Genomic DNA, 17,748 nt, shown 5'->3' on the forward strand with positions numbered 1-17,748 from the left:
TTTTTTTTTTTTTTTTTTGCTAAGTGATTACTCCTGGAGAGACAGCTCTCTCTGCAAGGCTCTGAGTTGAGTACTTCAACCATATCTTTATCTTAGTTCACTCTCAGGGTAAATGTGTCCATAGATATTAACCCAGTCATACTGATAAAGCCATGGCTTGGAGATGTAAAATATCTTGCAGAATTCACAGAACCACAGCCACGCAGAGCAGTAGGGCTGGGAGCCAGTTTCTTCAAGAAGAGACCTGGTGATTTTGTCATGGGTATCTCAGTTTTACTTCTACTGTCACTACTTATTTGTGTGAAACTTGAGTTTCTGTTTCTTCTGTAAAGGGATAATTATATTTACTTCATGAGATTGCTGTCAAAGTATGAGGCGATACACAGAGTGCCAGACACATGGGAAATGTTAGCTCATTTCTACCTCCACCCTTATGATGGGGCATGATCCTGGGGTGGAGAAAGGAACTGCCCAAAAGTATCTATACAGAATTATCAATGACATTATTGTTGCCCCTGCCCTCTCTTCCACACCAGGTCTCTTCATTGCCATGTGTCCTATATAAATCAAATTAAGACTTTTCTAAATCTTATTAGAACTTCAGATAATATGTGGCAAAGTCACAGGAGAAATTATGTTGGACTACACTGTGTGCTATCACTCAATAGTGCCTACTTAAATGCACATTTTCTTGGATGCCCTAATTATTCATTGCAGGTGTTTCATCTGCTTCTTGTCAAGGTAAGGGTGCCCTGAAATTACATATGAAACCAAAAACTAGGGAAAGACTTTGACAAGAATTTCACTCCAACTCTACCATTTTTTCTCTGCTATTTATAAACCTTCTCTGTTGAATATTTATACATATAATTCATATATATTTATATATTTAAAATTTTCATTGCTGCATTTTATATCTAAAATGGATAAAATAACAGAATTAGATGATAGGACACCTCAGCACAGGAGTACAACATTTTCATGTAAAACTTCTGTTTCAAGAAAACTTTAAGAAAAATTCCTACAATTATGTACATAAAACTAATGGACTCAAAAGACTAATGCTGGTATACTCAGCCCTATAGTGTTATTCAGACATCTTGAAGGCTGACATTTCTAAGCAGGTGTTAGAAGGGCTAAAAACCTTGTGGAAAAATGTAATTTCTTGTATAATCCAGGTTATTTTTAAACCATTTAAGTATTTAAACCTTCAAAAATGAAACTGACCCAAATAATTGCTCTTTGTATTGTAGAGAATTCAAAAGAATAATTTGTATATGATGACAAACTAATCTTACTTCAATGTAAAATATGCAAATAAATGTATACATAATACTGTAAAGTAAATACAGAAATATCTGTGCTGGCAAGAAAGAAAAGGGAAAATCCTGGAGAGGATTTGAAAGGTCTCCATGAATAATGATGTTAAGCCCCAAATAAAACATTTTGGAAAGAGTGAAAGAGAATACAGAGGGCATAAATGTCACTAGCTGATGTTTCCAGACTTAGAGAATTCTAGAGCCAGAAAGAACTTCTGACATCATCTAACCACTCTTCTCATTGTACAGCGGATGAAAAAGGCTCTGATGCTAAGTCATCTGCTCAAGGTCACAAAGTGACATCTTGAGCTTTGGAGGAAAGTCTGAAGCCAATCTGAAATTTCCTATGCTATGTTAACATAATCTTGCCCTGATGCCTATGGAAGTAGTACTGGTCCTAATGGCTTTATATGGATTGGTCTTGTTACAGTAATAGAGTCCTTTTGGTGTACAAATCACAGTCATCCTTCTCTCTTATCTGTAAAATTGGTTTGCTACATTTGTTGTGCTTTTCTCTTCAGAAAACCCACTGTGTGCTAAATTATTATTGTCAGTTTCCATATCCACCACATAATCGTGTTTTTCCTCCACTTTTCCTCCTCAAAATTGATGGGTTTTCCCCTCATCTCCATGGCATCAGTACAGGTTTGATTCCAAGAAGCTTTTGAACTAGTTTTCGTAATGCATAGCTTTTCCCCTCAACTCTTTCTCCAAGAGCCACTCTCCTCTTTCTGTTGTTTAATGATCTTGCCTTTTTGCCTATCTTGTTTGAGCTCTTGCCTTGAAGGTCTAGAGAAGTTTTATCTAAATGTTTCTTCAATTGTGTGATCTAATTTTGTTCAAGTGGATATTCTTTTTTAAAATTAACATAGAATGTATTATTAGCTCCAGGGGTACAGGTCTGTGAATTGCCAGCTTTACACACTTCACAGCACTCACCATAGCATATACCTTCCCCAATGTCTATAACCCAACCACCCTCTCCCTACCCACCTCCCCCAGCAACCCTCCGTTTGAGCATCTTTTTATGTGCCTGTGGGCCATAAGAGATTAAGAGTCTCTTATGGTTTGTCTCCCTTCCAATCCCATCTTGTTTCATTTTTTCCTTCCCTACCCCCTAAACTTCCCACTCTGCCTCTCAACTTCCTCATATCAGGGAGATCATAAGATAATTGTCTTTCTTTGATTGACTTGTCTCGCTCAGTGTAATACCTCAAGTGGGTATTTTTAGTCTGCACTCCCCACCCCCATTTTTATAATATTTATACCTCAATCCCATATTAGTTCCTTTTTCATCAAGTGAAGGTGATTTTATCTGAAACTGCCTGAGAATTTCATGATGCCATCACCTTGCCATCACCTGTTTCTCCTGAAAACCTAAGCATTTTTAAAAATTTCTGATTGGGGTGCCTGGGTGGCTCAGTGGGTTAAAGCCTCTGCCTTCAGCTCAGGTCATGATCTCAGGGTCCTGGGATTGAGCCCCGCATCGGGCTCTCTGCTCAGCAGGGAGCCTGCCTCCCCCTCTCTCTCTGCCTGCCTCTTGCCTACTTGTGATCTCTGTCTGTCAAATAAATAAATAAAAAAAAAAAACCTTTAAAAAAATTTCTGATTGAAGTATAGTTGGCATATGATATTAGTTTGAAATGTCCAACATATTGATTTAACAATTCTATACATTACTCAATATATAAGACACAACATTAACTATATAACATAAAGTTTACACACACACACACACACACACACACACACACACACACACTATATAGCACAATAAGTAGAGTCAAGCATCTGTCACCATACTATATTATTGACTATATTCCCTATGCTGTCCTTTTCATCTCCATCTCATTTATTTTATAACTGGAGGTGTATACCTCTGAATCTCCTACATCTATTTCACCCACTTACCCAACCCCCTCTCCTTCAGCAACCATCAGTTTGCTCTTTGTATTTATGAGTATGTTTCTTTTTTTTGCTTTGTTCATTTTTTTTTTTAGATCCCACATGAGTTAAATCACAGGGTAGTTACCTTACTCTGATTTAGCATAGCACTCTCTAGGTCCACCCATGTTCTTGTAAATCTGCAAGATCTCATTCTTTTTTTATGGCTGAGTAAAATTCCATCATTCCATATGTGCATTTGTACACCACATCTTCTTTACCCATTCATCTATTGATGGACACTTGGGTTACTTCTATATCTTGGCTATTGTAAATAATGTGGCAATAAACACAGGAGGGTGTCTATCTTTCCGAATTACTGTTTTCATTTTCTTTGGGTAAATAGCCATAGTACAATTATTGGATTATACAGCATTTCTGTTTTTGACTTTTGAGGAACCTCCCCACTGATTTTCACAGTGGTTGCACCAATTCACATTCCCACCAACAGTATATAACGGTTCCTTTTCCTTCACATCCTTGCTAACATTTGTTCTTTCTTATCTTTTGATACTGCGTATCCTGACTAGGATGAGGTGATATCTCATTGTGGTTTTGATTTGTAATACCCCTAAAGACTAACAATGCTGAGCATCTTTTTATGTGCCTGTGGGCCATCTGTGAGTCTTATTTGGAAAAATGTCGAGTCAGGTCTTTGGCCATTTTTAGTCAGATTATTTTTGGTGTTTAGTCTCGGTTCTTTATATATCTTGGATATTAGCTCTTTATCAGATATATTCTTTGCAAATATCTTCTTCCATTATGTAGGTTGCCTTGTCATTTTATTGCTTATTTCCTTTGCTATGCCAAAGAATTTTATTCCATTACTGTCCCAATGGTTTATTTTTACATTTGTTTCCTTTAGCCTTAGGAGACACGTCTAGAAAGATGTTATTAAGGCTGATGGCAAAGAAATTACTGCCTGTGTTTTCTTTTAGGAATTCTATGGCTTCAGGCCTCATATTTAGTTCTTTAATCCATTTTGAGTTTATTTTTGTGTGTAAGTACAAGAAAGTGATCCAGTTTTATTCTTTTGCATGTAGCTATCCAATTTTCTCAATACCATTCATCAAAGAGACTGTCTTCACCATTATATAGTCTTGCTTCTTTTGTTGTAGACTGACCACTTAAGTGTGGATTCATTTCTGGCTCTCTATTCTGTTCCACTGATCTATCTCTATTTTTGTGCCAATACCATAATGTTTTGGTCAATGTAGCTTTAGGTATAACTGAAATCTGGGATTGTGATACCTCCAGACTTGTTCCTTTTCAAGAATGCTCTGTGGTTCCATACAAATTTTAGGATTATTTATTCTAGTTTTATGAAAAATACTATTGGTGTTTTCATAGGGATTGCATTGAATCTGTAGACTGACTCTGCTTCTTTTAACAGTAAGCCTTGACCCTTTGTTGGCTTGGGTAATTCTGCTCTTTTGTGATTTGGTTTTATTTGAATTTGAAACAACAGTATGCTTAAAGAGCCAGGATTTATGTCCCAACCTTGATTTTATTTCTTAGTCTCCAAGTTGATGCTATTGTAGTCCATTTAGATGCTTAAGTACTGAAACTATTTCTTTTGAAATTGGAATAAAACACTTTCAGATGCAAATACAGGAAAGAAAAACAAACAAAAAAAAAAACAGGGTCACATATAAGTTCAACTTTTGGGAATGTCTTACAGAATTTGATTTAGGGTTTTTAATTTAGCTCCTAAGTCCAGGCCCTCCTCTCCCTCCACGAGCTCTTGAAGCTAGGTAATTAATGAGTAATAAATGCAACTGGAAAATAAATCAGCAAAAGATTTATGTACAGAAATCTTCCAGTACTTTATTCATTAAGGGGTGGGGTGGTGGTGGAGGTGAGTTATATTAACAGTATAGAATTACAAGGTCTGTTCCTCTCTTGTGACTTTGGAGACATTTTAAGAGTCAAAGTAGAATATAAAAATTTATACTGCTTGGATTATTAGGATGATTAATTAATGAAACTTTGGGAAGTTTTAGTGATTGGTAATTTCCTTCCCTTGGGCTTAAATAAAACAAAAACTGAACAAGAAATTTTGGTGTCATACATTAGTCAAGACTCAGCTAAAATCTAGTGCTTATTCTGGGGACTGGAGACCTATAAAGCCTAAAAAGGATTTGGGGTTGTGATCATCCTTGTAAGTTTGGGGAAAAGAGTATTTTCTAGAGAAGAACTAATAAAGAACTGCATTCTTGTTTTGCTGGCTGAATGGAGACCTAATTGCCAACCTCTTCCACAAAACTTTCTCAACTATTCTAACCTACAACAAGCTTTTCCTTCACTAAAAACTTTGTCCTTTGAGTCAGTGCTCCATGCGATCATTAACACAGTACAAAGTTTAGAGTATGAGCTCGGTCAAGTTTGAGTGACTGTTTAATTCATGTTAAATTTATCAGCAGGTACCCATCTGTAGAGTTTTATAAAACATGTATTCAGATAAGAAAACTATGAAATTTGGGGCAAGCCAATAAAATTCAACTCAATTCAACTCCCTGCTTGGATATTTACATCTTATGATACTTAGGGCACATTATTTGCCCTAAAACTTAAAGCTTTGTCTTTCGAAGCTGTGTTGTAAGAATTAAGTGTGGGGGTGCCTGGGTGACTCAGTGGGTTAAAGCCTCTGCCTTTGGCTCAGGTCATGATCTCAAAGTGGGATCAAGTCCCACATTGGGCTCTCTGCTCAGCAGGGAGCCTGCTTCCTCTTCACTCTCTCTCTCTGCCTGCCTCTCTGCCTACTTGTAAAATAAATAAAATATTAAAAAAAAAAAAGAATTAAGTGTGAAGCTGTTTTTAAATTACAGAATGCTCCAAACATGGGAGATACTCAGTATACGGAGTCCCTGGGCCTATGTTTGGATGTGTGGAACCAGATGAATGTGTAAGATAAAAAAAAAAAAAATGAGCTTCACGGGGTAATCTAAACACTTGGCTTAGCTTTCTTAAAAAGGGGCCCCCAGGTCCTTTGGAGGTATGGCAGACTTGAAGGCAGGTGAATGAACTGAATGATGTTTTAACTCTGTTTCCAGAGAGAACTCTGAACTTATCAGGATACTAGCTCCCTAACAGGCTATTCAACAAGTCATTTCTCATGGTTCCCACACCCATAAAGTGCAAGATTAAAAAGTACCATCCCAATAGACATAAAAAATACAATGCAAGAGCTACAGTAAAGTAATATCAAAGGAAAAGAAATAGGTAAGATCAACAAAAGAAGAAATAAAGCACAAGGAAATCATTTTAATAGGCCCATTTTGCAAAGCATAAAGCAAAAACGTGATGACAGAATTTTATTTTCATAAGCATTAAGCTTACTTTTCCAAAGAACGTAATGTAAAGAATAGTCAGCCCAGCAACACAAACAAGAAGACATCATTTACCAAATGGTCTCATACAATCATTACCATTTGTTCAGAACAGAGGTCCACCTGTCTCTGACCTCTGGAAGCATGCCTGTGAGCCTTGCTTTTCTGGACGGCATCACCCCCAAAAATGAGAGAGTTCACGCAGGTAATCATTTCAGGCAAAGGGTCATTTTAATCAGCAAGTTTGTGTTGTGGGATGAGGGCTCATGAAAGCTCTCACCCAGACAGCCCGAAAGGCACTGCAAGCATTCAGTGGAAGGACTAACATTGGCTTTTCTGGCCCAGTCCCTCTGTGCTCTGCTGTTTCTTCTCAACTACACACCTTACTTCTCACGAACAGCGTAATCAGCTCAAAACAGGGTTGCTGCCACTCAGCAGCATCATTAGCTGTAGCAAGGGTTAGAACAGGAGAAGCTTTTTCAGAAACTAGAGTAGACCCACAAGTCAACACCTGGGGGAAAGCACTGGGGTGTAAGAGAGAGTGAAGGAAAGAAAAGAACAGTTCCAGTTCCCGCTGCCCTCAATGAGCCTTACCTTGCAGGAACAGACAGAACACCTGTCTTCTTTCAAGGTCCACACTTGCCCATTGCGCTTCAGTCCTCCTTCATGGGGGCAGTCACCAGAGCAGGAGGGCCCAGAGGGACAGAGGCAGTCGAAGCCCCCTTCCAGGTTGACACATGCAGAATCATTCCAACAGGTGTGAGTTCTTAAGGCACATTCATCAATGTCTGCAATAAAGAAGGCACAGAGCTTCAGAATCTAGCCAAGATTGTTATTAGAAAATAGTAACCCTTTATGATAGCATTGATTAACATTGCTGAGCATTTACCTTGTGCCAGGTACCGTGTTAAGTTGTTCATATGCATTATCTCATTTACTTTGCAAAGCAGCTCTGCGTGGGAGCATCTTTTCTTATCTCTATTTTGCAAATAATAAGGTTGAGGCTCAAAGGAGTGAAATAACATGAAATAACTGTCATATAGCTAATGGGTGGCAGGTCTGATACTCGAACCTGCAGCTGTGGGACTCCAATTACTAAATTATCCAGTAGCAGCTCTAAATTAGTTTTAAGATATTCCCAAGAAGTATACCGTCCAGAGGCCATAAATAGTGCTAATTCATTAACAGTGTGGATACACCCTATGGAGATCTGGGTCTTTTAGTAAAGATGTGAATAGATTAGCCACTTATTAGGAACAAGTGGGCAATTAGGACAACCCTGAACCAATTAGACTGCCCCCAGATCCTCGGGCTAAGGGTGAAAGAAGAGGGAATAATTCCTGGTAAGTGCCTTGCCTAATCGAATCCTTTCCATCCTAAGGGCTAAAAACATTTCTGTTCCCACAAAAAAACCCATCTAAGAGCTATTGTAGGCATGGCATGGATGCTGATGGAAGACACACATATATTTTGCTGTTTTTGAATGACAGCTAAATATGGAAGGAAAGCATAAATCCAGTCAGCCTTCTCTGACATTCAAAGCTTGAGTGACCTTAACAACATCCCAAACACAGAGCTGTCCAGTCCTGGATTGAGCCTTTCTCCAGTGGGCCATCTATTACCTCAAAAGACAGCCAATTCCATCACTGAATAACTCTTTTAGAAATGTCTTCCTTAAATTGAAATGAACTATATTTTCCATTTACTTCTACTTACTGGTTTTAGCTCTGAGACCACTCAAGGAAAGTCTACTTGATTTTTCTTTATTTATGACAGTCTTTACACTATTTAAAGATACTGGTCATTTGTCTGTCAGAATCTTCTGCTCCATTGATTAATCTACTTCTATGTCCTTCAAGTATCCTTCAGATGCTGATACCACTGATTCTAGTATATTTTTAGCAAGTCTTCTACACACAATGTCTTTATGCACACTGGATATTATAAAAGTTGGTGATGATGTGTAAAATGCTGATGTTGCAATGGTGATAACAAGGCAACATGGAAGTACACAGAAGTAACTTTTGGTAGGCTTCTGGTTGGGAGGCTTTGTTTTTTTTTTTTTTTTAAAGATTTATTTATTTATTTGAGGGGGCAGGGAGGGGCAGAGAGAGAGGAGGGAAGAGTTCTAATCTCCACATGGAGCGTGGAGCCTGACATAGGGCTCGATCCCACGACCCCAAGGTCATGACCCCAGTTGAAGCCAAGAGTCCGTGGCTCAATCAACTGCACCACCCAGGCACCCCGACTGGGAGGTTTAACCTATTTATACCCAATATAGTAAGTTAGATTAAGATCAGTATAAATTAACTTGTTCTACACACTAAATTTCGAGTTAAATATGTATAAGTTTATAGGCATTTAGTTAAGGGTTATGGCTAAATTAAAGAAAAAAATAATAAAAAGTAGCATTTTTTCTTAAAGTACTCAGAGCAATAAAGCATTTAAAAAGGCATAATATCAATTTTACTGGTAGTGTGCTGTACTTAGATATTGTTTCAAAGTTTTTCAAAGATTTTCTGTGAGTTATGCCATACGATTGCAAGATAGAAACAGTCTCATTTACAAAAGAGGAAACTAAGGCACAGAGATGAGTGGATGGTCACACATCTAGTACCATGTTAGAGCAAGGGATGTATCCTGGGCCTTCTAATACATGCAGGAGAGTTCTTTTCTGTGCCAACTCAAGGTCTCAAGTCATCCTTCAGCATACTAGAATGTTGTGTGGTTTTATCTACCTTCAACTATTTACCACCTGGATACTGAAACTCATTTTCAAGGATAAGATCTTACATGGGTTCTTTTTAGTCAAAATTCTGAAAACATAATGACCAAATTTCCTAGAAATTTGAAACTACTGTGACTTAAACATAACGAGAAAGAAATGACCTATCTTTCCTTGCTGTCTGCATGTAGCATTACTGGTATAAAACTTGGCTTCACAGCAGAGGTACAAAGCAGAAAGTGTGATGGAGTTCATACAATATTTTTAGAAGCTTATTTCAAGACTTTTTTTTTTTGTCTGTGTCCCATCTGACATAGCCTCAGTAAAGACATTTAATTAATGAAAAATGTTTTCTCCCTTGAAAACTGTGAAAATGAACCCAACTTACAATACCTAGACCACAAGTCAACTATAATCTGACCTCAGTTACATCTTCACTCTTCCTCATAGAGTCCATGCTGTCCCCAACACATTTGACCATTATGTGCTCCTACCTAGAAACCTTTCTCATCTCGCCAGTTTTATTCCTCTAACTCTTCCCAATTAAAAGTAGCATTGGATGTGGGAATCAAGTGACCCCTGTTTGAAACCATACTCTTCTATTTAATTGAGTGATTACTACATACAAGGCATTTTATACATGACTATATGTCTTTGGTCACATTATTTAGCCTCTCTGATGCTTATTTATCACCTATTTAACACCATACCTGGGGCACCTGGCTCAGTCATTAAGTGTCTGCCTTCGGCTCAGGTCATGATCCCAGAGTCCTGGGATGGAGCCCCACATCAGGCTCCCTTCTCTGCGGGAAGCCTGCTTCTCCCTCTCCCACTCTCCCTGCTTGTGTTCCCTCTTTGTCTCTCTCTCTCTCTCTCTCTGTCAAATAAATAATTAAAAAAAAATCTTTAAAACCATACCCAACTCATTTCTGATCAGTTATTTATTTATTTATTTATTTAGAGAGGGAGAGGGAGGGAAAGAGCACATGTGAGCAGGGAGGGGATTAGGGACAGAAGGAGAGGGACAGGGGGAGTCTTAAGCAGGCTCCATGCACACAGCCTAGAGCCCAGAACCCCACTCAGTATCACAATCCTGAGATCATGGCCTGAGCCCAAATCAAGAGTCATTGGCTTAACCGCCTGAGCCATGCAGGCACTCCAATTTATGGTCTTTTCAAAATCAAATAAGATATTTAAGACAAAATTCAAGCCCTGTCTCCTCAATTAAGCATCTCTTAATATTGTACTAACTCATAGTAATCTTTCACCTCCTTGAACTCCCATCACAGTGAGAATGTTGGTGATATATCCTGTCTTGGAACAATACTAAAGTGATTTTGCATTTTTCTCACTCCTCAGTTTTTGCTGAAAGTGGTAACTAAAATATTCAGTCTTACACTTGTCTCATCACATTTACAATCCAGTTCGGATGTTCAGAAGATACAGATAGAGTTAATTGATAGATAAACTGATGGCTCAACACCCATGTAATCACAAAAAACAGAATTCAGATTTCTCTGAATTCTGTCTTAGCTCAGCTCTTCACACATGTCCCTGACTACTGCATTAGCCTCCTATCTGGTCTTCCTGACTCCAATCACTTCTCACTCTAATCCCATGATTTTTGATGGTGGGCTTGACAGAAACATTTGAGGAGACTGGTGCCCAGGCTCACCACCACTAGAGACTGATTTAATTGGTGTAAAGTAGGATCCAGACATCTGGGCTCTGTTCAGCCAGATAAGAATCACTACTCTAAACACCTTTCACAGGGGAGTGGCATTCTAAAAAGCAAACTTGTCCCGTCACTCCTCTACTTACCATCTCTCAGTGGATCACTGATGTCTATAATAGAAGATTTAAACTCCTGGAATATCATATAAGCCTTGACCTAACACTTCAATTGTTAGCTTCTGTCTCATCCCTTACAATGGATGATCCACAAACAGTCTGTGTTGTTTTCTCTGTCTGTGCCTTGGTTATGTCTTTTCTTATCACAGGAGTGCTCTCCCCATCCCTACTCCACTTTTTCTTAGCCTGTATGAAATGGGTTGACATACAAATTAATTAGTTGATGAGGTAAGCACTTCTCTTCCTATGCTATCTTCATTCCTGTGCCGTCTTCAAAATCAGGATCAAACATCAGCATTTCTCATTCTGCAAATCAGTCACTACTGACTCTACTTTATCCACAATGCTATCCTTGCATTTATCTCTTAGGAATTCACATTTAATCTACCCATCTCCATAGATAGATAGTGAGCTTATTGAGGGCAAGGACGAAATCTCTTTTCCTTTTTCTCTTCTCTGTGCAAAGCACACCAGAATGCACTGCGGCTGTACAATGTCTTTATTTAACTTACTTAAATCTAGAAAGTTTTTGAACCATTACTACCATAAAGCCCATTTTGTAAAATTTTGGTCTCATGGGTGTTCAGTAAGCATAAGACATAATTGCAACCTCCCCCCTCAGGGAACACATTTTATTGTTGAGTTTTCATCTGGGAAAGCCCATTAGTCTGGGTTCAAAGTACAATAAATATAGCAAAACAGTAACCACACTGAAATAGGAAGGCAACCTTCCTTCTTCTGTCCTCACTTCTGTTTCCTGTCACATGCTTGAGGACAAGGACAGAGGAAGACCCATTAACCAGAAATTGTTTGGAAGAGTAATTTCAAGATTCCAACCAGTAGCTACAAAAGGGTCCTTAGCTTATGGTCTTCTCTCAAATAATCTCTAAACTGGCAATTAATGGCCAACTATAATCTGATTTTTTAAAAACATTTGGTTATTTTTGCATTATAAAGTTGCAAGCATATTGGCAGTGCTTTCCTCTCTTAAATCAAGAAACCTGAGCATAAAGACGAACACACCTAGTATGTGCCATCAAAGCAAGGGACTAAACCTGGATTTCCTTTTGCTGCTCCAAAATGAAAGGATTTCACAGTTGGAATATAGGACCATATTGCCTACAGAGTTCCATGTAATTGCTTTACTTATGACACAGAAATCTAATTCTGCTTCCATGCAATTTAACAGATTTATGGAAAGCCAGATGTTAGCAATTATGGAAACCGACATCATTCATATTCTTGGTAATACAGACCTGTTTGCTCTGCACAAAGCCAACTTAATCTATTATACATATCCCAAGGCATCCAAAGGGAAGAGGCACCCTATTTACATATTGCAACTGTTGTTCTCTGCTGAGCAAACACAAAGACATTCACCCATGATACTTACCCAAATCATCTGACAGGCCTCCAATGACAAAGAGGCAATGAAACAAAAATCAGGCAAAATATTCCACACTCAAATCTATAATCATTAAAGTGTACTTGTTTTTTCTTATTGTAAGTAATGGCTTTCTGTGATTTCTTTGTGTTTCTCCTTGTAAATTCATTATTTAAATGCTCCATGCTCAGATGAGAATTTCCTCAATAAAATTCTATGACTAGGCTGACATTAGAACTAATTTTCTTGCACTGACATTTTCAAAATTTCTGAAAGCTGTTATTATTGTACTCAATTTTGCTTTAAAAAAAAGTCTGCTTTGCCTAGTCAATCTGTTTTGTTCTTTAATTTGAGGTTCTTGGGTTATTTGGGCATGTAAGAAAACACAATTCAGAAATGTTTATATCAGCAGCAATCAAACCAATCCCAACCTAGCCCCAAACAATTTTCCTACCCTTCGAGAAAAACGGCTCTGCAGACATTTTAATAGCATAACAACAGTAATGGTACCTGCCTCAGGAGCCGAAAGTTCTGAAGGTTGATTTCAGAGATTAAGGGAAACATTTTTGTCAAGGCTTTGGCAGCAGTTAGGTCAAAGGAGTGAATTTTTTCATTACCCCATATTCCACCTTCTTGGATAAATTTCATAACACATCTAGTCTTACTTCCAAACTCAAAACAGGTGATGTGTCAGAAAACAAAATTTAACCTGGGGTTTTAATATCCAGCTGTGTGTGTGTTCTGACTTGGAAATCATTACCAGACATTAGTAGCTTGGAAATGAGAACAGAGCTTGAGGGTTTATTAATGATAGACAAGATAGGGTGCAGATGCCTCTGTCATAGCTAAAGCAATACCGCTTCTTCTACAGTGGCAGAGAGAAAGTCACAGGGAAAAATACACATGCTGCGCATCAGCAAAATAAGTGAAAAGAAACAAGAAGATAAATCTGAGGTGTGAAGTGGCTTGCAAAACACACGGCTAATGAAATTATAACCTTCTCAGAAAGTTTCAGGTCCGGAACAAGAGAGGTGATAGCCATGTTCTCTCATGTGCTAGTCATACTGTACTTGGGTACCATGTTCCTTTAAAACACAGACTGTTAAAGATGGGGTCGACACACACAGGACCCATCAGAAGAGATCCATCAGCATAATAAGGGACTTAAATTCATCTCAGTTTAATGAAACATGAAGTGTTCCAACCAAAAAGGAAGAGACTAAAAGAGAAGTGAGCCGTAGTTGGGTCTATCTGAGATGCCATTATGGATCTCTTAGGAAGTTCTAATGTTCTTCCTGGTCAACTCCTCTTTGTTGCAGCCTCCACCCCTTCTTGAGTCGGGAAGAAACCATTTCCTATGGTGTTTCTCTTATTGCTCAGGGTGTAATTTTGTTAGTCTCCAACAAGTCTTGCCCTTTTCCTTGAACTGAGCAGCCTCTCTAAGCCAAGGAAAGAGAAAAACAAAGCAGCTTGTTTGGGCTCACCTTTTCCTGATCTAGTCCCTAGAGCCAGTTCTTGCTTCCCAGTATCTACCACTAGCAGGCACCCCCGCTGATGTATCTTCATCCTCTCCCAAAGTTTGTAAGCTTCCAAGCGACCCTCTCTTCAAAGTCTAAATCCTAAAGTTTCTCATGACCAGTAGTTCACAAAACCACCATCCTTTAATCAATAATAGCATTTGTTACAATATTTGTCATTTCAGTCTAAGAGTTCTCTTCTTGATCCTTGTGGGATATGATACTGCCCTATTCATCCTCTTACCTCTTCGTTCATCCAATCATTAAGCATCAATCATCAATTTACTAATTACAAATGTATTTATGAGCATCTCTGCTGTCCTAGACATAGTGATAGGGACTGGGGATAAAATAGGCAAAGAATACAGACATGGTCCTACAAGTAAAGACCTTGTAGACTTCTCCAATTTTTAAGTCATTAACATTTCCCAAAATCCCATTGCTGATCATTGGCTCTCTTTCTCCTCAGTGCAAGAGGAATAACATCCCAACTAAAGCCTAACCTTTGGAATCCAGCAGCTCTGGGTACCAGTTAATGGGACCAGTTGTCCCAGTTTGCCTAGGACTGAGGGAGTCCCTGAGATAGTTGACCTTCAGTGCTACAACTAGGAAACTTCTAGGCAAATGAAGACAAATGAGTCACCAGCACACCAGTCCCATCCCAAAATCCATTGTTTTTACGACTCTGGTAAATTTACTTAACATCCTACATTTCAAAAATGTGGATAAATAGTAACTCCTGAGATAACCTGGTAATTTCCGTAAGCATGTACTACAATGCTTATCAGGTAGTAAATTCTCAAAAATGATTAGCTATTATAGTTGTTCTTGATCATACTGTTTCTATATTTTTTTCCTCTCATAGTCTCCATCTCATCTCATGAATTCCCTTGTCCCATCTTTTTGGGATATACTCAAATCCACTCCGCCAGTCCTGAGCTCTTTCTAAGCTGACACCTTCATCTGTTTACTGAGGATTTCCACTTGAATTCTAAATTTTCATAGATTCTCACGGATTTGACCAGTACATTGGCCAGCCAAACTCAGAAGTGCTAACACTCTAAGCTCTCTCTGAGCCCTACTCAGTAAATCTGATGTTAATATTAAGTGACTAATATTAAAAGAATATAGTTTCTTGACACTCTGTGGACTTGCCCTGGTCACAGATCACCTTTATAGGCTGTACAAATAAAGGTGTTCTACTGCAGATGGAGAAAACAATTCCTTCTAAATAAGAAAAGAGGAGTAGAATAAAAGCAGAATAGCTTTCTAAATCAACCAAGGTGGTTTACTTTCTGCCATGAATAACGCATGCTTCTTTAACTAGTGATTAAGTCTGTTTAAAATCAATATAATTCTGACCAGTGGAGAAAATAAAAAATCTATAAATATTGAAATACTTGCTATCCAAAGAGAATTTTATTGCAGAGAAGCTACAGTATTGATGCCAACAACCCTAGATTTATGTTCTTATATATCTGCTCATAGGTGAGAGGGTGGGTTATGGTAGAGCTGCGTCTGCATCCCTGAGTGGAGCAGTTATGTTTTTACAAGCTGTTAAATGCCTAACATTGAGCCATACAGGTTCTGTTATTATATTCATTTTATTATATAATGAAGTTTCACCCTCAACTGGAAAGAATTTCCCTCTTGCACTTGAATTTTGTATCTGCGTTATGTGACATCATATGCAGAGCTATGAACATACTTTTCTAATGTCCTTATCCATTCAGAATGAATAGTCTGGTTTTACTTATCTTTGTGTGTCCCACAGCACCTTTATAGTGTCTTTCACCTGGACTTGCCCTGGTCACAGTATGAATTGCATGCACATGTGTTAAATTGGAATCTGGTTGAGCTGGGATTTAAAAAAGAATGCTTGTCCTTTGGGGATCTCCATTTTTCTCTTTGTTACAGTATAGGAATTGTATATTTTCTAAGATATTGTCTATTTCCAACTGGTATAATTACTTTTATTTTTTTTTAATTTAACTTTGTATCTTTTTTTTATTGTGTTATGTTAGTCACCATACAGTGCATCATTAGTTTTTGATGTAGTGTTCCAAGATTCATTGTTCATGTATAACACCCAGTGCTCCATGCAAGACCTGCCCTCCTTAATACCCACCACCAGGCTCACCCATCCCCCCACCCCCATCCCCTTGAAAACCCTCAGTTTGTTTCTCAGAGTCCACAGTCTCTTGTGGTTTGTCTCCCCATCCGATTCCCCCCCTTCGCTTTTTCCTTCCTTCTCCTAATGTCCTCCATGTTATTCCTTATGTTCTGCAAGTAAGAGAAACCATATGATAACTGACTTTCTCAGCTTGACTTATTTCACTCAGCATAATTACTTTTTACCTTCCTAGGACTGTTTGTAATTCCAGTGTTAGACTATGTGTGGTAATAGATGGAAAACAGGATAGAGGAGAATGGAAGAACCCAGCTTCAGGATGACAAAGAGATTTTTTAGAACTAAACAGTTTTTCCTGGACTGTCAATATTTATTACAACATCTTTTATGTCTCTTAATGAGTGTTTATAAGCAGGTGCCAAAGAGAGAAAGTAATGAAGAGATAAACATGATTTTTCTATCCGCATTGAAGACTTGGAAAATGAAGTCCTTGGTGACAAATACACATGGGGAATCCAGATGGGGTGAAAACCGAAACTAACTCTCTATTTTGATAAATCATTCTTTCAAACAAGTTGTCAGATGGAAATAATTTCTTCACAGAGAGGTTTCAGAGTAACTTCATTTACTACTGGAAACATCCTACAACTTACATAGAAATAAAGGTCAAAAAATTATGGTCAGTGGTACAATTCTAAAACCAGGTCGCAATCCAAACAGCAAGATGGTCCAAACATAGCCCCTAAGAATTCAGAGACCATCCATGCCTATTATTTTTTTTTTTAAGATTTTATTTGTTTATTTGACAGAGAGAGACAGAGAGATCACAAGTAGGCAGAGAGAGAGGGAGAAGCAGGCTCCCTGCCAAGGAAAGAGCCCGATATGGGGCTCGATCCCAGGACCCTGGGACCATGACCCGGGCCGAAGGCAGAGGCTTAACCCACTGAGCCACCCAGGTGCCCCCATGCCTATCATTTATTCTCTCCTTCAACCCCTGTTTATTTTGGTCCCTAACTTCTAGGAATTTGTCAAAGCTCTTCCCAAATCTCTTTCTCAATAGAAGGAGAGTTAAGATATTGATGAAGGATAACAATTTGGACAACTGTGCCAAGAAGGGCAACACCTACTGAGAGAACTAACAAGCTATAAAAAAATCTTAACATCATTTCATGGTGTCTTTTCTTGGACAATTTCTTCTCTTGGATCTACTTCCTCTCTTTATATTTCTTCTTCTAGCCAACTGAACTGAGTAAAAATAGATTTGGGGCTATCTTCTATTTTGGAGGGATATCCTCTGGAAAGGTCTAGAAGGCATTTGTTGAGTCAAGGGAAAATGAAGCAAGGAATAAGAGACTTTAGCCCACTCTGCTCTAGACTTTTAGGAGACAAGTTCTGTTTATTTTGATATTTTTTCCTTTCTGTGTTTTTCCTCCTAGGGAGGGGAGGCAAAACCATAAAGACCAAAACTAAGTTGGTTTCCAAGGAAAAGCAAAGGAGGCCACTCGCAAAGATTCTCTCTTTGAGCAAACTTCATTCAGGCTCCTATGA

General features: G+C 38.4%; 1 protein-coding gene across 2 annotated transcripts in view; it reads right to left on the reverse strand.

Annotated features, from left to right (window-relative positions):
- Window positions 1-17,748, reverse strand: part of NELL1 (neural EGFL like 1) — an 833,778-nt gene that overhangs the window by 11,612 nt on the left and 804,418 nt on the right. For both annotated transcript variants that reach the window (XM_059407011.1, XM_059407002.1), the window contains one exon: window positions 7,187-7,380. In XM_059407011.1, coding sequence (XP_059262994.1) covers window positions 7,187-7,380 — 194 coding nt within the window. The remainder of the gene's footprint in view (window positions 1-7,186; window positions 7,381-17,748) is intronic.

This window comes from Mustela nigripes, chromosome 1 (assembly GCF_022355385.1).
Source record: "Mustela nigripes isolate SB6536 chromosome 1, MUSNIG.SB6536, whole genome shotgun sequence".
NCBI classification, from domain to species: domain Eukaryota; kingdom Metazoa; phylum Chordata; class Mammalia; order Carnivora; family Mustelidae; genus Mustela; species Mustela nigripes.